At 41.7% G+C, this 26,014-nt stretch overlaps 1 protein-coding gene across 4 annotated transcripts in view; it reads left to right on the top strand.

The window, feature by feature from the left end:
- Nucleotides 1-26,014, top strand: part of SEMA5B (semaphorin 5B) — a 270,385-nt gene that overhangs the window by 172,017 nt on the left and 72,354 nt on the right. For all 4 annotated transcript variants that reach the window (XM_085066953.1, XM_085066954.1, XM_085066955.1 and 1 more), the window contains exons 7-8: nt 16,563-16,625; nt 25,915-26,013. In XM_085066953.1, the coding sequence (XP_084923079.1) occupies nt 16,563-16,625; nt 25,915-26,013 (162 nt within the window). The remainder of the gene's footprint in view (nt 1-16,562; nt 16,626-25,914; nt 26,014) is intronic.

The following is a 26,014-nucleotide window of genomic DNA, read 5'->3' as shown; positions in this document are numbered from 1 at the left end:
TCAGAACCATTAGACATCCTTTAGAAAGGGAAGAGAAAAAAATGAAAGTCAAAAGAAAAATAAATTCCTTGAACTTCTCACTTCCCGTCACCAGTATTGCTTCTCTCTCTTTGCAAAATATATTTTGGTTTGCATGTTTAGCCCTTTGTCTCTGTGGGCTGCTTCCCACTCCAGCAGCTCCAGGAAGCTCTGGGGAGCTCCTGCTCTGACACACGCACTCATCTGTGGCTGCTGCCACGTTCTGAGAGGCAAATCAGCCTCTTGTTGTAGGCAACACCTTTCCTAAGCCAACATTTCTACAAAATTAGATTTATATAAAAATATGCATTTTAAAATATTACTTTAGGAATGTGGGATATTTTTAAACATGCGAGTGGTTTATTCGCTAGCGGTTAAGGCTGCCGCACTGCAAGGCACAGAAAGAATTTCCGAATTGTTCCTGTCCCAATTAAGGCTCTGTGACACAATAATTACTGAGGGCTCCAACACAGGATGGGTTTAATTACCGCACCTTGACTAGGAGCAGTCGATGTGGGAGCAGTGACCTATTGAGTTCCACTCCGAGCACAGCCAGCTCCTGTTGCACCCTGTCCTGGGGAGGAGGGGATGCCTCCCGCAGTGTCCCCGCTCAGCAAGCCCGCCCTTGTGGCGGTGGCAGCTTCCCACCCCGGGTGCCGGCGGAGATCCTGCTGAGCTAGCGCTGTGTGCTCAGTGAAGGGCTCCTCCTGCCTGGCACAACGTGCCCAGCCCATCCCCGCCGTGGGAGCTGAGATACACACGCTGGCAAGTCGGAAGGAAGAGGAGTCTTTGAAAACACACAGGAGCACATTGGGCATCTTACAAGATGAACAATGGAGTACGTGGGCCAATTACTGCAAAAAAAAGCAGCAGGTCGGCACTTTTTACAGACTGAGAATACAGAAGAATATCTACATTTTGTTCTCAAAACGGAGCTTAAGAGAGATCTAAATGATTCATATCCCTTGCACTGGCTCTCTGCACAGGATTAAGTTTGACCCTGTTAGCATCTAGTCATTTATAATGAGAGCATTAAAAAAATCACCATTTATTGATTTGCATCTCTCAAGGGCCCACAAATGACCTCACATTTCCTCTAAAAACAACTATAGAGTTCTTAGGGGGAAAAAAATTATAGTAAACACAATTCATATCACTGTGTGCGTTTTTTTCCCTAGATAAATAATCCTACTTTTCTCTGTTAGTAACAGTTTAGCTGATGTGTTTTACAGCTTCTTTTAAGTGCAGCAGTTCTGAATGACTAATAGGAGGGGATTATTGGAGCTATGGAGCAGTCACAGACGTGTCCTGCACAGCTGTTACCAGAGACCAGAGCTGGGGAGCTGAGATGGAACAGTTTGCTCATCACTCCCACAGGATATTGATCCTGTCTCAGCATGGCAGGTGCAGCTGAATCCCTGAACCCTTTGAAAGCCTCAAGGAGCTTTGTACTCCAAGGTTTCACCTACTTTCCCCAGGCTTAGATCAAGGAGAGCACAACCCACACACTAAGAGGACAGATGGGTTAATGGGCACAACCTGGACTTTACCTTTGGCATTTCCAGCCACTATGACTGGAGAAGGATGAGAAGTTTTCAGGCTCAGAAACCTTTGTTCAGGTCTGGAGGACCTGGAGGTCTGGAGGAGCAGCAGCAAACCTTCAGCTGAACAAGATCAGGCAATAGCTGCTGTGGGTTGCCTGCTAATGCGTGGGCAATGGGCAAGGAAGGGTGACTTGTTCCACTGGAGGAGGGCAAGGGAGTTTGGCTATGGGGCATAAATGAGTTTCTGGGTGCCACTGCAGCTTGAGCAGTTAATAGGAACAATGATCTTAAATTATTTTACTGTCACTGAAATGCTTCTTTCATCTAGAAGTTACCATACCACGGTTACAGCTATCTGTTATGTTTTTATCAGTAACATGACCAAGGAGAGACTAAAGTATTCTGAGACTGGAAAGACCAAATGTGGAGAGTCAGGGGAAGGACATATGCAGAAAAATCACATATTCGTCTCCATTCTCTGTAAGGAGAGTTTGGATAGCATAGGCTGGCTGCTTCACTTACAGACAGCTGTGAAGAGGGAAGGTGGTTTCCAGCTATCCCCAGTCTGAGCTTTCCTTTCTCCACATGTGAAGCTGAGATAATGACACTTTCTCCTTCTGAAATGCTCTGAAACATGTGGCTTTCTGTTGAAGACCTAAATGTTATCTATGATTATATGTTCTTGTAAATATAGGAAATTTCCGTAACTGTGAGCCTAGAAAATTGTCATATTCTGATTCATAGTAGATGTAGTATTAAGCAGTTTTGATATTCACCTCTGCTTTCTAGGGAAACAATTAGGCAATTCCAGTATGTTCACGTGTTTAAAATGGACCCCCTTTTCACTACTTGTTTTCTAAACATTTTGAATTAAAACCTTTGAATGTAAACATAGAATAATTGGGGTCTGCTAGGGGAAAAATGCTATACAAATGTATCCCTTCAGATAAAAATACTTGGAATGTGAATAAATCTGCAAATTCATGTAAAAAAGAGAACAGCTTGGAAGGAATGTGGGGGAGGGTTAATAAAAATATGTTTTTGTCAGAAACAATTTTGTGTCAAGAATTCTATACATTATTTTAATTATTAATTATCCTCTTCAGATAGGAGACAAAGCAAGGTTCTGAGGTTTTAAAAAAAGAGTATTTTACTTCCTTATAAGTAAGGGAAGAGAGCTAACAGGGCTGCAGCCATTTGAATAGGCTGCAAGGTCACCCAGAGAGAAGTGATTTAAGCTTTATTAAGAACATGAAAAAATATCTCAACTTAGCCTGGAAATATTAAGAGACAAACTGCAATTGCCTAAGAGGAGAGAATTTTGATGCATGGGGCAGAAAGGAATGATCAATGGTTCATAAATATAGTAGTGGTAAACACAGTGACAGGAGAAAAAATTGTATGTGGCTAATATAATTGTTACAAATTTAGTAGCTTTTGCTGTGAGATCAGTTATTGAGGATTTAAGAACAAGGCAAAAAAAGAAAAATACATTTTTTTTTCAATAGAAGATAAATGTGAAAGCTTTGAAAACCACCAGAAAGGAGTTAGGTGGAAGAAGCAGAAAGAAGTATGCTGCATTAATCCTGTTGTAGAATCATTTTGTATTCCCTCATCTTAATTATAAGGCATATTCTCAAAACTAATTTGTGGAATCTTTGACCTTCATAGAGGTCAAATGCAAATATGCTGGAGGGGAGGTGAGGGAAGAGTCAGGTGGAAGTGGGAATGTAAGGGCAGGACTCAAACTGAAGGAAATTGAAAAAATAAATCCTGGGTTGGCAGGAGAGTGCAGACAAGAGAACAGAACAGAGGATCTGGGAGGAAGAAATAAAAGACACTGCACCAGAGCCATCTTTGCAGAAGAAGGAGCAAATACATTCCTTGTTGAGATGAAGCTTGGCAGAGCTTACTACGGCATCAGGTGCTGACGTCTGGTGTTGGAAAAGAGGAGGCAGAAGCAAGGCAAACTGTGACAGACCAAGCAGGGAGTCTGAAGGCATCTGTTTCCCAGCCTTAGGAGGAAGATGGATGGATTGATGCCGTGCACAGTGGTCAGGTCCTGGCTGCTGGCAGTGGCAACAGGCGTGGGCTTTGTCCAGCAAGGCTGGGCAGCAAGGGGCAATAGGAGTTAGAAACACTTGAAATTTTGGTGGTGGGACAGGAGTGGCAGAGAGGGATCTTCCCTGACATTGAAGTTCAGTTTTGATTTAAATTGTTGTGCACTTCCATCATGCAGCAATGAACATAAGATGGGAAATATCAGTTGGATTCTTGATAAATCAACCCCATTGCTTTTTCCCCCCAAACAGACTCCTTGTTCTTCTCTGAGACAAGTATTTGATTTACACTGATCAAGTGCTGGACTGAACCACTGCATATGTTGCTGGGAATGTTGTGGTATTTTAATTATAAAGCTCTTGATCTAAAGAAATTGAGAGATTCAGGTCCTTTTTGGCTTGTCATTTCCCCACTGACCATTGAAAAGTATTGCTGCATCCATAGGTAACTGTAGTCTCCTCAGAGCCTTCTACTGTATTTAGGACTGGATGGATGTTGGCTTCACACTTAATTGGAAGTGCTGGGGAGAAGAGTTAGAGACAGGATACAGGGAATTCAACACTTTTGGTTCTTCACTTTCTCTGTATTTAAGTGTTCCTTGCTGATGGAGCACAGATGGTCATAGATTAAGGAAAATACATGCCAGAACTGCAGGCTAGGCTCAGACTGGGGAGTTAAGCTTGACATGAAATAAGCAGAAGGCTGTAATTAGCTTATCAAGAGCGTTGGGCACCTGGCAGAGGAAAGCAGAGTTGTAATGCACAATGTAGCTGTAGAACAATAAAAAATACTGAAATCGCTTTTATAGAACATGGAGAACTTTTCATTGCTGACTTTCTCTTCCAGCCCAGCCTGGTAACTTCTGAAATGTCCTACTTATTCTTGGTTATTAGTGATTTATCAAAAATGGCTTTTTCTGACAATTTGTGATGCTGAGCACCAAACCCCATAGAAGCCTGAGAGTCTAAAGGTCAAAATCTGTTGCCAGCAAACCTTCCAGGGAAGCTTACACCACACTTGCCTGTGCACCATGTGTACTCCCTGATGGCAAATATCTATCATTTCACTGGTCCCTCTTGTTCATTCTGCCTGTTTTTTGCAGCCACATGTTGTGGTTCACCTCAGTCCTAGGATTTGGGCTCACTGGGGCAGAATCACCTTTTAATTTTCAACAGAAATGCCTAGCAGTGTGCAGCTGAGAAGTCCATGTGCTTCATGTGCTTCTGCAGTACATGTCAAAATCATAGTAGGAACAGGGTCTGGATCTTTTTCCTAGGTGTGCTAAACAAATGGAAATTCAGACATACATCTGCTGAACTGAATAAGGAAAGTACAAAGACTCCTTCTTAGCTGAGGGTTTAGAATTTTTTGCCCATATTATTGCCCATATTATTGCCCATATTGATGCTCAAAAACTATTATTTTAAATTGGGGAAGAGCAAGAGGGAGAGTCTGGTTTCACTTAAGTTCCTGTGGTACAGACAGGTTCAGGCAGGATCTCTGTTTTCAGCCTGCCTTGCAAAACTTTCCCAATCTCTCTGGCTTGCACAAGACTGGCCTTGGCTCATTAAAGTAATCTCAAAGCTTTCATTTGGTCTCAATAATGCAGCTTTCACTTAATTAAAGATTTCCAGTGCCTTTTTTTTCCCTTTTGGTTGTACTACACCAAGCCTAAATGCACAACCAGAAAAGAATGTTGATAGGGTAAAATAAATCACATGCACATTTATTTGTTTAATTGTGCACTGCCCCCTTTATTTTTCCAAGCCAAGGCAAGACTCAAACCATGTTCAACCTCATACACAATTTTAATGAGAATATATTGCAGTGTTTCTCATCTGAAAGAGTATTAGCACCCCCCAATGCAATAGATGTGTTTTCCCTAAAGAAAAACAGAAGGCACAGAACAGTGAAAATGTCATCTTAGCTCTTCATTAGTCTCTTTAATACTGCAGGAAGTGCTGATTTTGATTCCTGAATCTTAGCCTAATTGTTGTGAGATTCAGATCCAAATTGGACAGTTCCTCAAACTTATTTTAGCTTCTTCTCAAAGCAAACAAATAAATGCCAAACAAATATATTCAATGATGTAACCTGGAGAGGAATAAAGAATGCAATACTTTCCCACTTTAGAAAGCTGAGGATACACAGAGGTTTCACGTGTGCTTCAGTGATCACACTTTTGGTTTGAAGCATATATGGAAAGATTGCTTTTCATAGCTGAACCCTTAATATGGGTGCACAAAATTGCACTCACTTGATTGTGTAGGGTTTGTCCAGAAGCAGAGGGGGAGGGAATGCAAAAAAATGTATAGTGGAGAACCCTGAACATCTCTCCATAAGCAGTGAGCTTCAAAGAGTTACAATGGCAAGGAAACCCAGAGCAGAAAATGAAGGCGAACAAAATCGCTTTGCTTGATGCAGAAATACAAAGGAGACTATAGCCATGGTAAATTGATTTTGTACTGAATATGGGCTGGTCATTTGGAGGGGGTTTTGAACCTCCTACTCCAGAAATCATTGTGCAAAGCAGTAAGAGGAGGCTACTTAGAAGTCTCGTCACATCTATCAGCAGAGGCCACAAAGAAGAAGGAGGGATTTGGTTCTGAATGGCGACTCTGCCAAAGAACATAAAGGGGTGGAGATGGACATCTTTTGGCTGTAGAGGAGCCTCGAAAGAAGAATTGCCTTCACTATATCAAGGAAAACCATTGCTGTGACTCCATTCGCTGGCTCACTTCTTAGAAATAGCTTGTTGTACCTTGTTTGTATCAACTGAAGAAAAGAAACCCACAACAAAGCCTGTTCTTTACAGAATAAACAGTGCTGGTGCTATGAGAAATAGTGCTATGTGGTAACCACCTGGCCAGTGACAACTGCACCTGCCTGTGCATCAGCTGTACTTATATTTCTGACCTGTGCTTGACTGCAGTGAAATTTTTCTTTGATCATTTTGCCCTCAGTATATTTTAACCTCTTTATTTAGTTATTTTATTGATTTAACATATAATCTTATGTCTCTGTAATCTCCAGTACATTTTGTAAATGTTTGTTGTCCTAAGCTATAAACTGAATGTGACATGGCAAGAAACCAAATTCTGCTGTGGCTGTTAATTACTCAGTGTTCTAAAAGTCTTGTCTCAATTTCTGTATGCTTTTGATCTTCATTAACAGGAAAAACATAGGCATCTTTCCCCAACATCCCCTCTGCTGTTCTCCAGTGCTAGATGTTTTCATTCATTCTAAACGGGCTATAGGTGAGAGTTTTAAGGTCTTTTTTCACTAGCATCCCAGTTTACTGAGACTATCAATTTATATTTGTCCCCATCCATGCTTTTTCATGCTTAAAAGCAATAGCTTTCAAAAAAAGATAAGCATTCCCATATAGAACTTGCAACTAAATCATTGCGCTGTTAAGCACTTTCAAGCAAAATGAAGTAGATCACCAGCTAAATGAAATCATTGTCACGGACTGACATTTTTCTTTACATAGAATGATAAAAATACAAACACTAGATAGTGGAAACAGAAATGCAGTGCCATCTTTATCTCTCTTCTTCAGAGCTGTATCTTCCTTCCAAAGCATCGTGTTGGCATGTTCATCTAACATTGCTGTGTAAATATGTAACTGTCAGAGCTCAGCATACAGTCAGAGCAGAGTGTGTACTCCTTTCTTTATCATTATGGACAGCTCTGCATTCCAGTATCTTTGTACCCTTACACTGATTCCCCTCTCTTTGGGTGTATCCTTGTGGCATTGCATTAGTGCTTGTATTAACTTTAAGGGTCTTCCACAAACCTGCTTATCACTGTCAGTAAGAGGTTTACCCCACTTTGAATCAGCCCATTAAGCCAGCATCTCTCTTGCCCTTGGTTAATGTGTGTTCTCGTCTTGCTTTCTCCCCTGTGTCCTCTGTGTCTCAGAAGAATCCCATCCCTGATATAATAAAACTCTTCTGCTTATGAAAACCTCACAATGAGCTATGTGGCTGGTGAGCTGTGACCTTTCCCTTTTGTGTGGTTGTGCTCTGTTGTCTCTCAGTGCTCTGCCATCCACTGCTGCCTGATGCCTCATTTATTATTGCACTTTAGTTATAATGCATTTTGGCAAGGCTATACCTACACAGGCTTGCATGGGGAGTCCTGGGCTGCAGTGGAGGCTCACAGGCCCTATGAAAACTGCAGATTTGGATTGAAAAAGTTCTATTATGTAAAAAAGCTCAAATTCTCTCTGTATGGGATTCAGCATCAAGTTACAAATGTTTTACAGCAGAGTTACTGAAAATACTCTTAGAGCAGTGGCAAGACAATCTGCTTGCTTCAAATGTGAATTTTAATTTGACAGCACCTAAGACTGAGCCAGCTCCTCCATTGTAACATGTTCTTTGTACGCTAAAATTCCTAAAGAGCTGAAAAAAATTGTAGCCTGTACATGACTGTTGTTTGTCTTAGAAAATACCATTTTAGTTTTAGTACTTGGTATCAAATGTTCTTTACTAAATCTTTAGACAATTGTCTTTAATAATTAAATCTTGTACTTGTATAGTGCTTCCATTTGGGTACACTGTAGAAACCATGATCTGTTAAGCCTTATACAATGCTCCTTTCAGATAAGGGAATGCATGGTCTGGAGTTGTAAATTCCTACCTGACACTGCAGAGAGGGGGGAGTGTCAGATTTACAGGCCTTATGTTGTTTAATGGAATCTCCTGCAGGACAAATGGAAGTTAAAGGCACAAAACCTCAAATTTCTTTTTGTAGTTGAGACTGTGGCTGTGCCCCAAGATGTCGGAAAGAAGAGGACATGATGCATGCTGTCTTGCCCATTGTTCTAATCTCTAACCCCACTCCCTCATGCACCACTGATTCAGTGGATGTATTTTGTGACACTAGCAAAAAAATGCTGTGTAAGAACTCATTTGTGTTAGACAGGAAAGTTTTTAGTCCTCAAGAGAGCAAAGGTCAGTGCTCATCTCTGCCTCTGACATGCTCGGTGGCTTTTCCTAGTCAGTTGACCTCTCTGTGCTTCTGGTTTTCCCTTCCTCCCATATGCCTGTGTTTTCTGTTTAGATTGTAAGTGCTCTCAGACAGAAATTCTCTCCCACAGCATGTTTGTATATTGCCTAGAAATATGAGGTCACAATCTCAGTTCACTTCTCTACGTGCTTCTATAATACAAGTAAATAACAAGGGATTTTGAAGCTGTGAAAGAGAGAACATCAGTTGCATTGACCACCAAAGAAGAATTCACAGCAGCTAAAAACTTTCTCTGAGAAAATAACATTTGCAGTTGAGAGCAGATTGTGCCTTTAGGCACAGACACCTGACCACAGTACAGGAGCTTACCCACTTGCTGCAGAGCCGTGCACACGAGGAAAACTGTGGAGCATTTTACCTTGCATCTGACATATGGGGGGACCATGAACAGGGTGGGTGACCATGACTCAGCCGAGGTACAGGACCTCATTTGGGCTGGGATAACTTGATCACAACAGTAGAGCGCCTTTACCTGGAGTCCAGGGCCCTGTTTTGCCAGGTGCTAGAGTGCTGCTAGTGTTTCCTGGTGTGCCAGGAAACATAAAGTGGGAGGACAGACTCCAGTCTAAATCAGCAAAGCTTAATGAAATCAGAGAACAAAGTCAGTCTTCCTGAAAATTCTCCTCCCTGACCACTGGTCTCTTGGGTGCTGATGGACACCATTTTTGTGTGCAGAAGGTGAACCAGGGCAGAGGAACATACCTCAGACTATTGCATTTCTCTTTGCAAGGATGTGATAACAGTCTGTGAGACAGAGAAACATGAATAACCAAAGATGATATTATTTGGAACTGAGTTAAATATCCATTGTTAAAATGAGCACATCCATCTTTCTGATGGATTATTCCTTCCTTACTAGGCCAGTATGAAGCATCCACTTCTCTGGCATGAACATGAGTGATTCTGTTCAGCAGCCAATAAATGCCAGGTCCAAAGCAGTCCTGTATAGTAAGACACTGACATTTGTTGTAGAGAGAAGGTCTGATTCAGAGATTAAGGTTATGGGAACTGAAACCTGCTGATGGATTTTTTTTTTACTTGTTTGTTTGTTTGTTTGCCAACCTCCATCTTCCAAGTGTTACATTTGAGGTCTTCCCCAGCTGAGTTACTGTCCAGCCACTCCAGAAGATCTATGTGACAGGGCCAGTCTGTTGTTAGGCACTATGGGTTTAAATGGACCAAACAGCTTGAGTTTTGCCACATCTTGAAGGATCTGAGATCACTTAAGGGAAATCAATTAATAATTTGATAACACACCATGCAATTCCTTCCATCCAAAGGCCCTCCTCTCCTGGCAATGAATTGACTGAATTCCATGATCATTCCTCATACCTGTCACTGGATGCAGCAGTGATCTGCAATTTGTATACTGCAGTGTGAAGCAGAACTAATTATTGAAGTTTGGCATTCTGTTCTTTCGGTGTTAGTTATCTTTTTATCAGACATGCTTATCACAGTTTTAATAAATTACCAGTGTTGGAAGCTCAAAATTGGCCTCTAGAGAATTAAGCTACTGTGCTTTATTATAAAGAAGTTAGATTTCAAAAAGTTATTATTTATGGAGCACTGTAAATGTTCCTTGTCCTCAAGAGACAAAAACCAATGCTTCAAAAAGGGAATTTAACTTTCCACTTTTAGACTAAGGCAGCAAGGATTTATGGAGAAGTTCTGGAGGATTAAATAGGGAAGAAATAGCTAAAGTGTTGTAGAAATGTTTTCACAGTAAACATCATAGAAATGGAAGAACCTCTCCATGGATTTTCTGCATCCAGCCTATAGAACTTCTTTGAAAGATTTTTTTTTCTTCTAAGTGCTGTAAGACCCAGGATTTATCAATTTCATTTAAATGCTGCAGCATTTGCCCAGAGAAGGGTAGATCTACACTGCTGCAATATTATGTAGACACTGCAAAGTATGTAGAAATGTAGGAAGAAACATAGGAATAAACTTGTGGAATGGATTTGTCATTATCAGCAAGAATCTGTGGGTGATATTTTAGAGGTCTGAAATCTGTTCATCAATACGGATGGAAAGATTGAGGCTGGCATCTTGTAGGGGAATGAACCACCCTCTGAGCAGCCACTGTGGGAATGACTCTGCACCCCAATTTAGCAAAGTCCCTAAGAATGTGATTAAGCTAAACTGCTTCGGTAAGGTGTGTAAAGATGTGCTTCATTTACATCATAGTTGGCAGATTTTAAATGCAAGGCAGAAACATAGACCCTCCATGTTCTTCTCTCCCTAGACTTGAAGAAAAGTTTCCATACCTTGCTGTGGATTGAGCTGATCCAAAAAAATTTTGTGAATGTAAATAAGAGATGCAGAGATTTTTGGCCTGTATGTGGAATCTGGGAAGCAAGGGGGTTTTGTTGGGGTTTTTTTTGTTTGGTTTTGTTTTGGTTTGGTTTGTTTGGTTTTTGTTTTTGTTTTTTTTTTCTTTTGTTTGGTTTTGGTTTTGGTTGGTTTTTTCTTGGGTTTTTTCTTTTTTTTTGGTTGGTTGGTTTTTTCTTTGGTTTTTTTGTTTGTTTTTGGTTTTTTGGGGGTTTTTTGTGGGTTTGTTGTTGTTGTTGTTTTTTCCGGAGGTACATTTTCCTGAACATACTAGTGCCTTGTACAGTTACTGGAAAGGAAGATGTAAATAAATACACAGGGAAAGGAATAACTCTGCCAGCTCAGGTCTCTAGTGCACAATAGCTGTCACAGCACAGCACCTCCTGCCCTCCTTCTTCATGCATAACTCAGCAAAGGGTGATGTGACTGGCAGGCTCTGCTCGGGGTGCCCTCGCAGCACTAGCAGAGAACCAAAATCACCTCACATTCCGTGGGCAGGTTGAGAAGTCTCCTGTGGGCACTGCAGAGGGTTGATGGAAATGGAAGCTCCTGCATCAGCAATCCCTGCACACCCAAGCCTGGGACACAAGGTGCTCTTTTTGCTTCTGCATCTGCTGACAGTAGCAGAAACCTGAGGGACACAATACCTTCTAGAAAATGCTGGCATCTCACAGAATCAGAGCCTGGTTTGGGGCAGGGGGGCGGTTTGCTTGCTTGTTTGTTTTGTTTTGCAGTGGTTTTGGTTGGTTGGTTTGTTATTTTTTTTTCTAGTAAGCTTGTACTAGATGGTTTTTTTTGTTTGTTTCCTTTCAAACATACACAATGTGCATTCTGGTATTACACATTTCCTGACAGGAGAGAACAACAGGATTGTGATGTCTGCAGGCATGCAAGTGGTTTGCATGGAGCACTTGTTTAATGGAAGTGAGGTTGGTAACAGATGGATAGCTCTGTAATACAACACCTTAGATAGGTCTAATTAACAATGTTTTTAATTGATAAATATGCATGTAACATATTCTCTTCCAATCTTAACTTTCCAGGTTTAAAGCAATGTTCTGGTTTTGCATTAAAACCGGCAACCTCTGTTGTGCAAGTACAGTGCAGGGATTAGTGTATGCTTAATCTATAAATTCATATTGTGGTGTTGAATTAATTATAAATTGCTGACCTGAGTGTAAAAGCTGGTCCACAGAAGTCTAAGAAATTTTCACATTAACAGTTGAGGAGGCATAGAACTATTGATAACAGGACTTGCTAGTGACAGGCAGGTACTTTGGATGCCAACACTGGGATGTGCAGGTAATTAAATAAATGTATCTAGAAAGCTGCTCTCAGCAGTGCGTGCTGAATAACTGATGTGACAGCACATGATGAGCTAGAATTCTAGAGCACTGTTGATCTGCAGTTGGAACTGGTAGCAAACTGTGATGCTCGTAGTTTATTGGGAGAGATGTTAACTCTTTCTTTCTATGTCCAGATGACCTCTGAGCATTCAGTATGCACTGAATAGGCTTAGCAATTGTGGCCCATTCCTGTTAATTTCTAGTTGGGCAATGTTGCACCAGGTACTTGTGATTGTACACATGACTGCTTCTCTGTGATTGTCTCCTTCATGGGACTCCTAAAAATGCAGAAATAATCCACAGTCATGCTTTTGTTTTTGGTTGGTTGGTTGTTTTTTTTTTAATAATTGAGAAAATCTGCCTGCACAGAACTCAAGAAACAATGATGTGAAGGATCAGCTGTCCTTGCAAGTAGGCTGAAGGAAGGCACATTTATTTGCATTTTCAGTTCAGGGATGAAGTTGCTTGTCCTCTTGTGTCTGTCTGCACAGGTGGCTGGGCAGTCCTGCCCATGGTTTGCATGGCTCATCTTGCACAGCAGTTGCAGCCCTGAGTTGTTCCCTTCATATGACACATGAATCTGAGATCCCCCATTCTGCAAATGGGCCATGTGGTTGTAGAGGAGATCCTCAGAGTGGCTGGAAACACTGCTAGAAACTGCATTTCTCCTGAAAATGCATGAGGGAAAAGATGCTGGAGAGTTTGTAAGGAGGTAGCATGAGAAGCTGGAGTGCTCTTGGTAAGGACATAACAGGAAGCTAACACTCTGACAGCCTGAAAAAACTGCTTGGTTGCTTAAGCACATGGCCAGTACTTACTGTCCTGTATTTGGATATAGCCCTGATCCCAGGTTTGTCATGTTTTCATCCAGACTATCTTCCACACCCCATGTAATGAAAGTAATTTTATTGCCTATGGGTCCAGAGATGTGTACTGCTTTTGACTGACACATGTAGCAGAAGGTATAAAAATAATCCCAGATGTGTTTTCTGGGGCTGGGAAACTTAAATGTCTCACACAACTTAGAAAATTAATCATAAATTCAGGATGATATCCCAACAGAGTGACCAAAAACATCTGGTGGATACAGTTTGTACTTCATCCAAGTGTGCAGAGGCAGTTAAAACAGGGGGAAAAAAAAACCAAAGAAAAAAACCCAAAGAAAAAATAATTTGGTTTATTGAGGAAGATGAGGAAAGGGAAGGGAGGCACCTAAGTTATTGTTCAAGAACCTGGCTTTTGAGAAGCATTATGATCAGGTTAGGAAGCAAAAGTTCAAAGCATCTCTTAGAGTGCTGTGGTGTTATGCAAGTGTTAAGTAGGTCTCTGCCTCACTGATAAATACATGGGTACACAAAGATGCACTCCAGAGAGAGAGATCTTTCTGAAAGTTGCTCTGTCAAATGTCCAGTAGTTTGATCCTGGCGCAAAATGGATCTAAGGTGGAGGAAGAACATATGCTCATCAGTGGAGGAGGGGCTTGGGTTGGATATACCAGTGAGAGGACACAGATCAGCAGCTTCACACAGGGAGTTTGCACAGAGGAGCCCAAGGTAACAGAGGTGACATGGGTGGGACATTTTGACCTGAAGAGACAGCTGATCAGTCAAGTACAGAAGCCAAACAATGCTGGAGAGCTCATGTGAAAGCCCCAGGCTCAGAGGTCTGAGCCTAGCCAGGTCCAAGCCACAGGCCATGGCCACAGATGTGTGCAGGCTCCTGGGAGTCCAGCACAAGGCCTTGTCTAGGCTGTAGGTCAGCAGACCTTGCAGTGCAAATATTTAAGTGCACATTAGCTGCTTGGCTTTGCAATTATAGTTTTATTATTGTCAAGATGTTCTGCTTTGCGGGGTCATGAATATTTTCCTTGAGTCACCAGAGGTCATTGGAGTTACTCAGCCCTCAAGCTAGCACCTCCCTGTCCTGCCAAAGACATGTGTGGGACTTATAAAACATGCTCTGGATTGCCATATTGCTTAATTATCCTCTTAGCTCTAATGAAGTGCACCCTGACTAATGGTGCAGTCACAAACAACATGTTGCTATAATTTGGGCCATCACCAAGATCTTCTTTATCATTAGACTCATCAAGGTAGTGCTTCAGAAGGCTGAAGGGCAGTGTGCCTAATAAAACATTTAGGCACATTAGCTGGAGGAGAGCAGTGCTCTGACTAGAGCTGTTTGCAACATGCCTTGAAGTCCTGTGGTGCAGGTGTCTGACAGGAAGAGCTGGGTGCCCTTGGGAGGCCAAATTCTTCTGTGTTGCATTGCTGCAATCCCAGATGACCCAGAGTATTTGCAGAGAAGCAGCATCGATTGCTGAAGCAACCAATGATTTTTGTTTTCATTTTCTCCTGTCAAGCACTGTTAAGGTAACTGGGCTGTATAATGGAAAGTTCTCTGTCTGGTTTTGAAATGGGAAGAAGGACCTTCCAATAAGCAATCTCTTTTCTGAATATCTTTTTTCTCTTTTTTTATTAAAATTGTCAAACCTTGATTCAAGGTGCAAGGATACTGTGGTTTAATGAGCATGGGCTAGAGCTGAGATTGCAGATCAAAATGCTGCTGTGCAGTTGCTTTGCCAATGTCACGGGCTTCTGGTAGTCACCAAGCAAAATTCCTTGCTCTCCTGTGGTGGCTTACAATGTGAGCTCTGCCATTCAGTGACATTCCCTCTCAGGATATGACTGAATGATCCTTTTCAGCAAGGACTTATCCCAGCTCTCACAAAAACACTTTAGAGACACAAGCTTTTGGCCTTCACCCTGGATTGGACTGCTATACAAGGGAACTATTTCCCAAGTGGCTTCCAGGGAAAGACCTGTGCTCTTCCCTTCTCTCAGCAGATCGTTGCCTGTGCTCGTAAAGTCTTTATTTCAAGCCAAATTGAATGGAATGCTCAGCTAATGGAGAGATGCCTTTGTTTTTTGGTTTTTTTTTGTGAGTGGGATAGAAATATCCCTTCCCCAAATGTTGTCTATAAATGCATTTCCTGGCTGGTCACATTTCTTGTAGTTCTGAATGAGTGTCTTCATGGACCTGAGCTGGGGGTGGGAAAAGTCATCCTCTCTTTTTAGTGGTTTCCCAACTTTCTTCTGCAAAAAACTGGATTTATCATGTGTCAAGGGGACAATTTCTATGGCAGCCCAGGGTTTAAAAAGCATATTGGCTGCAGTGTGAAGTTCAAGAAGAGTTCAGATCTGGACCGAACTTTGAAGTGATTTCCTTTGTTGGTAATGGACTGAGGAAAATAAAAATAAAGAAAACCTGGCTCTGTTAGGGGAGCTTTGGATCTTTATCTGAACTTTGTGAGCCTGGCCTTTCCCTATGTAACAGAGCCATTTTTCTGGTACTCAGAATGATGTATTATGTATAGTATGGTTATTTATATGTATTTTCACCTCCAGCTAACAATACCTTCTTGAATTTGTTAGAACTATTTTTAAAAAGTGCTGAAGGGAAGAAATTTGGGGAGGGCACTGAGTTGGGTATGTTGCTAAATATTTTAAATCTAAAAATTCTCTCTAATTCAGCTTTTGACTTTTCTTGTGAAGGAAGGTGCCTCTTCATTCTGAAGCAGTCAGAGGCAACTGGGGACCCCACATGCTCTCAGCCCCCAGTCAATAGTGCCCTCAGCCCTAATATGTTTTCCTCGGGACCTGACTCCACTTGTCTGGCATCACAAATCACCATCAGTCTTTCTCCCCTCTTCCCATCACTCTGGGTTTCACTTGTCATCTCCCAGTTTTGATCCAGCTTGATTCACTGCAGGGTTACTTAGCGGGTGATAATCTTGGTGGTAAATTTAAGAAGACCAACAGATTTGTGCAGAACTGCTGGACTTTGCTGTGGGAATTTTTCTTTTTGGCAATGAAAGGTGGGGGTTTATACAGCACTGTCCTCTTTGAAAATAATGTGATAACTTGGTGTGTGGGGCTTATGTCTTGGACCTTCCAGCTGAATGATGATCAGAAGTTACATTTACATGTAAATTAAAGTCTGTCCTCTGTGAACATTCCAGTTGCCACTGCCTCTGGACTTCTCATCTATTTATCATTTGTGTGCACTGTGAGCACAGTGGGAGTTAGATACATGTTTACTGTCACAATGCTGCTTTTAAATTGGCCTGTGTAAATTGGCTGGAGATGCTTGCTTTTGTTTTGGGAGTCTCCAGACATGGTTGTTGGTGGCATTCTTGCGTGACTTGTGCATTTTGGTTTTTCAGGCAACAGCATGGGGTTCAGATGAAGACACCAGGAGGTCCTGTCAAAGTAAAGGGAAAACAGAGGTAAGTTTTGCTTTGCTACAATGATGTTATGGGTAGATATATTTGCAACATGTGAAATCCACACAGAGAATGTCTGACATCAGTTTGAGCTTGCAAATTTGCAGCAGTTTAGCTCTACTACCACGTGCCTGCTACCACCAGGCAAGCCACTTCAAAGGCCTCCTGTCCAAGTTATTACACTTGCTCTGCATGAAATTTAAAGGTGATTTCACTGCAGGAGAGGACACAATTTGTAACACTTCAGGGAGTGGAGTGCTGGCAAGCCAGGGGTAGCATCCTGCAGTGGGGTGTGAGGCCAGGCAGGTTGGCTAAGCCCAGGTCCTTAGCAATGAGCCACTGGCATTCAGCCATGAGGGATTCAATGCTTGCTTGCAGTTAGAATTCATAGTTGTATGATTCCCTGGAAGGTGAGGATTGAATCTGCTCACACATTGCAGTCTGTTCAGGTTGAATATCACGGAACTGCTTCGGGGGCAGGTGCAGTCTGTTAAACTGCAGTTTGAAGTAAGAATTGCTTGAACTAGCACATGCTGTCCCAGAAGTTTGGAGTTTGCAGACATTTCTGATCCAGCCACGGGGCTTTTCCACTCTTCTTCTGAGAAGCTAAAAGGAAGGCATCTGTCAAAAAGTAGGACATGTTTTGATTTTTCAAATGTGATACTCGCACTCTTCAAAATCTTCAAGCCTCAGCTGAGAGGGTGCCCACTGTCATTAATACTACATTGCAAAGAGCTTTCAGTCCAAACCAGAGGAGCTGGACAAAGGATAAGACAGGATAAGCACAATCTTTACTTAGACATGGACTATCAAGCAGAGAGTGATTTTGTGGCTGGCCCAAAAGGCTGGAATCTGCCACATCCCAGTTTGCTGCTTTAAACACAGGTTTATCTGATCTTCCATTGACAATATTAATTTTATGTAATGAAGTTTATGTGATTACCACATTATCTTGTATATACACACACACAAAAAAAAAATAGCTTGAATTTTGCCAGGCAACAATTTGCTTCATGTAGCTGTAGAAACAGGAATGTGGCTATCCTAGTACATCTAAGAGTTTCATGTAGAAACTGCATTGTGCAGGAAATCAACATGGAGGCAAAATGGGTTGGGATGGGCAAACACCAAACATGGACAGCAATGAGAAGAAGTAGGACAAAACTTGAAAAACTCCAAAATCCAAGACATGAGGAATTTTTGAAATTGTGCTCTTTGCACTTTAAATGTGCAAAGAAAGGCTTTTCCTCTTCTCTTCCATTGTAAAGTCTGTGAGATTTAAGTTGTATCCTATTGTTCATGAGGAATTTGAATTTATAACCCAGAATTATTTTGTCAACCCCTGGATAAAGCCACACATGTGACTGAACAAATTCTAGTGTAATTTCAATCTATCTTTGTTACTGTTATGCCAAAAGTCAGCAATCCACTGAGTATCTTCACTGCTGCCTTTTCACACTGCAAAGGGTTTGCAAAAAAATTGCATGAGGATAATGCTCTGAACAGCTGAGTTTATGCTGATTATGACACAGGGCTTGAAATCGTTTGGTGGGTGCAGTGATCATGAGTGAAGTTTGGAGGAGCAGCAGTTAAGGAGACTGTTAGACACTTCTTGACATAGAATTAATGGCAAACAAAGGTGTTGACTAAGAGTCTGACAAGAAGACAGAAGCTCCAAAGGCAGAAGGATTCTGCAGTAGCTAAGCAAACTCTGATCTCTCAGGTCTGCTTCTACTCTAACCTGTGTAATCACAGCTGAGTCCCTCTTGGAGTGACTCTACGTGTTCATTGTTACTTACACTGCAGAGAAATGACTCAGCACCATCTCAAAAATACTGAGTTCAGTCTAGGCAGCTGGTGAAGCACTTTGCTCCAGCTAAGTCCAGATCTGACCCAGGATCTCTTCCCTTGGCTGGGTAAATGCAGCAGGTGAGGGCAGCACTATTGTGAACATCTCTGATTCTGCAGTGCAATGGTGGTACAAGATGCAGAGCTCTGTCTGCCTCAGCTCTGCTTTGTCAAAACTTGACTAATGGCAGGTTTCTACCCAGCACAGATGATTTGATGATAAATATGGTATGGATTGTCAGGCATTTAGATATGTGGTGATAGAGGCTAGAAATAGGAGAACCTTTGGCTCTTACATTAATTCACAGTGTAGTTTGCCTAAGTTATATGATTGGTACATTTTCCTTGCCCATTTAATAATGTATGTTTTTTAGGTGAAGCTTTCAGAACTGACTCATATTAAAATGCCTTTTTTATTGTGCCTGTTGAGTATCTAAATAAGATTCTTCCTGCTGCCTAGAAACTCTCTTCCTAAAATAAATAGAGGTGTACCATAAGAAAAATAGGAAGCACAAGAATAAAAGCCACAAAATGCATGTCACAGAAATGTAATTATTATGGTATAATAGTTACTTCACAGTTGAGCATCTATTGTCCAGAGAAAAGGCAGATGAAAAATCATAGGTTTAGACGTAAGGTTAGAAGATACCATTTTTTTGACACCTCTGGCTATGAATTTCACCTGCTTATTCCTAAATTGAGCTCAGTGCCTGTGTTTGTCTGCTGTACCTTTTTGAAAAAGACAGAAAGTTTTGCACTGAAGACCTGAAGAAAATGTGCTGCCTGTGCTTTGCTGGCTTGTTCTAATGGCAGATCACCACCCTTGTTAATATGTACTTTATTTTTTATTTGGATCTGGCTTCAGTTTTGAGTGGCTGCATTTCATTTTGCCCTTCTCTGCTAGATTAAAGAACCCTTTATTTACCAATATTTATTTTTTACAGAGGCACTTATATGCTCTTCTCAGTGCAGTATTTAGGCTTTTTGATAAAGTAAAAAGATGAGTTCTCCAAGCCTCTTTCTCTAAATCATTTTTCTACTGCCCTTGAATACTTTTTGTCTGTTTTCTGCACACTCCAATTTTTCACCTGTATTCCCTTGTCAATCTCTCTAATGCCTGAGTGTGATTAAAACAGCCTTCCACCCTCCTCAGTTCATATACATGGTGGTTTCATAAACTCCTCTGCTGCAGGAGATCGTGCAGAATTGCCTGGCCACTGTGACCACTAAATCCTTTTCACAGTTACTACTCTTGGGATGTAATCTCCATGCTTGTACATAAAGCCCTTTTGTTCCTCTTTCTTTAATGCATAATATCTTTTAAAAAAATGTATTTTGTTTGTTGGGCCCAGTTCACCAACCATCCTGGCACATATTGCTATATACATATACATTGAGGCATTGGCCTCACTGATAGTTGCTACTTTTGCCATCTTTAGGTTAAATGTTTGTTAAGAAAAATGTTGATACTTGGCTGGTACCACCCCAGCTGGGGCTCCACTAGAACAGCAAGTTTGTGAGTGATTTCAATTTGAGGACTTTTTTCATCACGGTAATTTATCAGATTTTAATCACTTAATGTATAAGTTCCTGAACCTGATTTAAAAATTAACTCTCTGCAATATATCATGCAGTATTAAAACAAACACCTCAGAAAAGTCTCTTTCATTGATGTTATTTTTATCAAGTAAAACTTGTGGTTTCCTCAAAGAAGTGTACATGCTTTGCTTGCCATATCTCTGGAGAGCCATGCTGGCTTCCACAAGTAATCATTCTTATTTTTGCAGCATTTATAAAGTGTAGCATGATCGATATCTTTAAACTGTCCCCTGGAAAACATCCACGTTACTGAGAGACAGTGCAGAGAACAAAGTCAGTGTTATGTTGCCTTTCTTTGTGTCTTCCAAATGAGATCATCCAGAGGTTGTAGTTAAAATGAATGATGGATAGAGCAGAAGGGGAAGAGGTGTATTTAATTTCATTAGGAGTTGCTCAGCTCCTAGTTTGTAATTGGTTTGTCTCTCCATAACAGTCCACATCCACCACATCTAAGGAATTTTGCCTGACATGGAAAATTGTGGCTTTTTAAACATTAGAACTTTGGTCTTTCTTTTGTCTCAGTACCAAATTATTTGTAAACTTTCCAAAAGCAGCACACCATCATTTTAAACTGTGTAAAGAAACCATTTGTGAAAATGACAGTGAAAAATGGCAGTTCTTACGTTCTGCCCTAAGTGTTTTGTGTAGCCAGGAGGGAGATGATGCACTAATAACACTTCTGGAGCAAGAAAGAAATTAGAGAAATGTCAGATAGGCATCCAGCTGGGTCGTTCCACTGCACTGCCAGTATAGCTTCTTTCTGTTTTCTTGTATGATGTCCGGATGGTGTGGACACACAAGGTTAGAGGGAAATCCTAGCCCAAGGCTTCAGCCCAGTGGAATGGGATTGGTGCAAAGGAATTGCTGAGCTAATAGAGGAATCAGCTGTTTCAGGCCTTCCAGTGGCTCTGTGTCACACAGAGGATGCTTATCTGCTTATGTGGTGGAATTGGGAAACTCCACACCACTTAAGAATAATAGGCATCCAGGTAGGAGAGGCACCATAAAAATCCCCAGGGAAACAGAAATAACTGGGTAGCCATCAACTATTTTTATGCCCTTTTTAACTGTTCCTAGAGACCTGAACCTACATTCCTATTACTTCTGCTAAGCTATCAATGCAGAATAAGCCCCCCAATTTGATTAGAAGTCTATTAAAGAATATTTGGCTGGAAAAATCATTAGCAATTCTCTTTGCTATCTATTGCACTCAGAGGAGAAGGATAGTTTGACTGGGGCCTTTGCTTAAACTGAGTCACAGAATTGCTTGTCCAAAGAAATAAATACAGATATCTGAGAGTGTATCAACAGCAGTTCTCAAGAACAAGTTGGATCTTGATTCTTTTTTAATAAATTGGGATAAACTGCAGCAGATAAATTAAATGTTTGCTGCACTCTAAAATGTCACTGAGGAGGTAACTGGGAGTTCTGCTGACTGATTCTCTGAACTCCATGTTGTACTCCAGGAGTCTGTGTTTTTCTGCTGAGGATGGCAGACTGTCTGCAACAGCTCTTTTTCTCATACAGTGTATAACTGTAAAATATATCAGTATGTAATGAAATAGTGTTAGCCAAAAAAAAAATCAAAAAGGGGATCTCTGGCAACAGGGCTTAGGTAGTTTATTCAAACTAAAAGGCCATTAAAGTAGTGCCTATATATAGCTATGCTTTCAAAGAAAAATGCTTCTGTACAGTAAGATTAAGGGTTTATAACATTTTAGAACTCTGGTGTTAAGAGATTACAGAATAAACAACTTAGAAGCATCTACAGCTGGCTTATTTGCAGCAACCTGAAACTTTTTGAATTTTACCTCAAATGGAAGCTGTGGGAGGTCAGCCCCTCCATTTGCTGATCTGTCCACATGAATAAAGGCAGTAACAGGGCACCACTCTTGCTTCTCAAAGCAACTTGACATCTCTGTGAGCTAGAAAGAGACCTGGTCCTGTCCACAGTCATGGGCATAAAGCATTCACAGACAGTGGGTGAACAGTAACTCTAAATGTTACAAAAAATTAAATAAATGAGAAGAGGCTTAAACTGAGGGGTGGGCAGGGAGGGTCTTCAGTGCAGTTTGTTCTGACGGTGAGATCCTGTGGCACAGGATCTCACCTGTGGCCTCATCCTGTAGTGTTGAGCATTAGAAGTCATTTCCTCTTCCTTTTTAGGAACACAAGGGTCATTAGACTGGAGAAAAGTGGTGCCTTCTAAATTTATGGCCCTATCTCAATAAAGGGACCCTTACCAGGAAATTTTGAGGAAGGAGCAAGAACCTCAAAGTGTGTAACATGCAATTTGTAGGAAAATCAGATATATGCCTAATTCTCTGGCAATGAGCCACAGGTTTTTATCAGCTCTGCCATATATTTAATAATAATCCTAACTAATATAACTGAGATATTCTTTTAAACAATATAAGTATGCAGTCTTCCCCCTTTATTTAAATCCTTAATCTCTTGATCCCAATAATATCTTTTGGTGATGAGATTTGCAGACTGATCATACACAGATTTAACTGTCTGCTCTGTAACGTGAGAGCAGGATCCAAATATTGTCTTGTCTGGACAGAGGTGGGTTCAAACTTGCCAAATTTTCTGGTTATATTAAAGCCCATCTGAATTTTGCTTCCTGTGTGCCTAGAGTTTTCCAGCCACATGGAAGGAACTTCATTAAATAGCTCCTATTTTCTGTAGGGGTTTGTGAGATCATTTTACTAACCAATTGCCTCAGCTATGACTTGTTGCAGAGAGCACTGTGTTGAATAACTTTTCAGAGCAAATCCAGGCTGGTTTAAAGAGCACAGAGAGGAGGCTGTTCCTTGATATTTATTTTGAGAATGGAGTAGAAAGAGGATCAAATGTAAACCTCTCAGACACTGTCTTGAGTGTGTCTTTTCTGTCTTGAGAAAAATCCTGCAAGCTGGAGCATTTAAGTGGTTTTGTTTTTTCTTTGCTTTTGTTGGAGTCTTCATGGACTGATGTGGCTGGCCATGAGTACAGCAATAAGAAACACAAGATGAGCTCTGTGGTCCTCTTTGGGCCAGGCAGGTTGGAGGGATGTGGACTCAGTTAGACCTTTGTCTCTGACCTCTAACTCAGTGTGTCACTGCAGCAAATTTAGTACCTGCATTGTTTGGATTCACCCAGCTGAGAGAGCAGGGCAGACAATGTACATCTGTTCCAGAATGTTACTTTAAGTGTATAAATTGCTTTGAGACCAGTGCGTGAAATGGGCATATTATCATTGCTCTTCCTCCAGGAGCATGGACTGCTGCTACCATCATCAGTAAGGCAGGCCCAGGGAAAATGCCTTCTCAGTTAATTCATAGGAACAACTACAGCTGGACATGGCCCACACCTAGTAGCATTATTTTTAAGCAGCAAAAATGGAGTAAAAGTGTGCAACAGATTCATCCCTGCCAGTAGACTACAGCACATGGCTTCCAGAGAAATTATTTTTGTGTGATATCTTCTCAGCTGGGAGGATTTTTATAGAGATTGAAGTTTGTTAATCTGTAGTACAGTTCTGGGTAAATGAAGGGAATTCTCCAAATTAGGATTTTAGATTTTTGCCGGACAGGGCTTTAGTTAGGAATACACTGTAATAGCTAGGCAGGAAAGGGTCCAGCAGTATCACTGCTCTTAGCTGTTTTAGCTCAGAAGCTGTGCTCAGACCTTGCACAAATCAGAGAATGGTGGCAGTGGAGGGGCAGCAGATGTTATAGTGTGAAATTTGAGTACAGAACTGCATTCTAGGTTAGATGGCAAATCAGTCATATTCTGAAAATAAAACTCTGTTGGGAGACAACCTAATACTTTTTAACAGCATTCACTCAAGAATTTTTAGTACTTTGCAGTCAAATATATAGTGGTCCTAATATTATATGGGACTGAATAACTGTACTCTACAGAAAGAGGAATTACTTAACCCAAGCATGAAATGCAGACATCTCTAGGGCAGGGAGGAACTGGCAAGGCTCCCAGTGCCACGCAACAATGACAGGAGAGGGCAGAGAGGCTGGCAAGCCTTCATCTTGTTAAAGGAAGCAATGAGACCTCTATTCTCAACACACAGCAGGTGGGACAGTGCTTTTCAAGGTCCTGTTTGATAGACTGATGCACAGTCACCATGACTGATCTGCTTCTGAAATGAAAAGAGTTGACACACCTATGAATCTAAGCTCTCATGTTTGGGCGCCAGGCATTGGGTATCAGATTCCTGCTGCCCCACTGCACCTCAAGACTGGCAGCAGCTGCTCTGTGGCACTCTGGAGCCTCTCTCCAGGTTGGACAAGTGCTCCTGGGCTGGCTCAGGAGTGTAGTCCCTGTGATCTTTGCCATTCAAAAGCAAGGATCACATATCATGTCCAAGCAGTTGCCATCTGTGGCTAACCCCAGTGGTTTCTACGTCGAATCCTTTCTGTACAGCAAATAAAAGAAGACTGTGTAATCCAGCTAAGCAAGCCCCTTGCTTTCCACATGATAGGGGTTGATTTTACACTGCTGAGTCTTGCAAATGAAGTGGTCAGGGAAATGATCAGCAGCGTGGAGCACTGTGAGATGGGAGCTTGCAAAATGGCTGCTGCTTACAGAAGGAGGGAGAAGTGGTGTCTGCAGCTGTAGGCTCAGCTTAGTGGCAGATGATGATCTATTGGAGGGAGGGAAGCAAAGCAGCCAGGGTAACCCAGCTGAGGTTGCTATTTTTTAATAAGTTTCCTTTTCTGTTTATGGTATAACATAATAGACTTTCTTCACTTGGAGCCCAGTGGGTGCCAATCATTAACCACTGCTCATATCCTCTCCTCTGAGGTGGCCCAGGGCCCGGGGCTGGCAGGCTGCTGCACAAGGCTCATTGAGGTTCTTTGGGTGATCCTTGGCGCAGGTGGCTCTGGAGCCTCTTGCACTGCCTGTGGGAGTTGCACACTACTCTCTCACCTTCTTTTTCCTGTGTGTACTATTAGAAAGTTGCTGCCTTATGTGGCCTCTTCTTCCCCACTACTTAACTCCAGGAGATGCTCAGTTAGCCTGGTCAGAGCTCCACAGGTCTCTGGATATAAGGCTGTGGGGAGAAAGAGAAACCATGACTCTCTGTAACAACAAGAAGGTGATTTTCTGGGGGGAAAAAAAAAAAAAAAAGGCAATTGCAGCCTTGTGCTGCCACCCCTGCCACAGCTTGGGACAGCAGGACCCCCACACCTTTGGGGACTGACATGTGGAGGGAGTTGCCTATTGGTACTTGCAAGTGGTCAAGCAACTGAGATGGGGAATTTGCTATTTCTCACTGGCCTGGCCTGAAAGAGAAACTCCTTCTACCATGGAAAATCCTGAGCGCACAATCCTCTGGGAGGCAGGAAGTAACACAGCCTGTTCAAGCACCAGATTCTCCTGACCAGCCTGGTCTATTAAAGAGAAGTTCCTGCTGTTTTCCTGCTGGCACTGGTTTGAATTATAGTGCAGACAGACCTGCTGTCTTTCACTGAAGTTTGTGTCTGGGTAATGTTTTCAAAGCTGCAGCATTACTGGGAAAATAGGTCAGAAGTATCATCATGGGAAGAGGAAAAATTTCTCCTCCAGTCTATGCAGAGCACGGAAAGAAGCACTTGCAGCTATGACAAAATCAACCTGATGGATAACATCCTACCCCAGGACTGTGCAGGGCTATGGTTAGAGAAATAACCAGCAAACTGGGCTTGCTCACTTAGACTGCTGGCTCCCTACAGCTGTGCAGTGCTTGAGGCAACAAACCTCAGCCCAAGTTAGAGCTAAGGAAGGTGTATTCCAGCTGCAATACAAGTATTTTTTTAATGTAATAAAATTTTCAAAAATCCTTTTTCTTATGTCTCTATAGGAAGAGTGCCAGAACTATGTGCGAGTGTTGATCGTTTATGGCAAGAAGGTTTTTACCTGTGGTACCAATGCCTTTTCACCAGTGTGTTCCAGTCGACAGG

The sequence above is a fragment of the Lichenostomus cassidix genome, chromosome 7 (assembly GCF_008360975.1).
Source record: "Lichenostomus cassidix isolate B80296 chromosome 7, HeHo_3.0, whole genome shotgun sequence".
Lineage (NCBI taxonomy): Eukaryota > Metazoa > Chordata > Aves > Passeriformes > Meliphagidae > Lichenostomus > Lichenostomus cassidix.
Note: the sequence above shows the minus strand (reverse complement) of the source record. Positions and strands in the feature narration are given on the sequence as shown.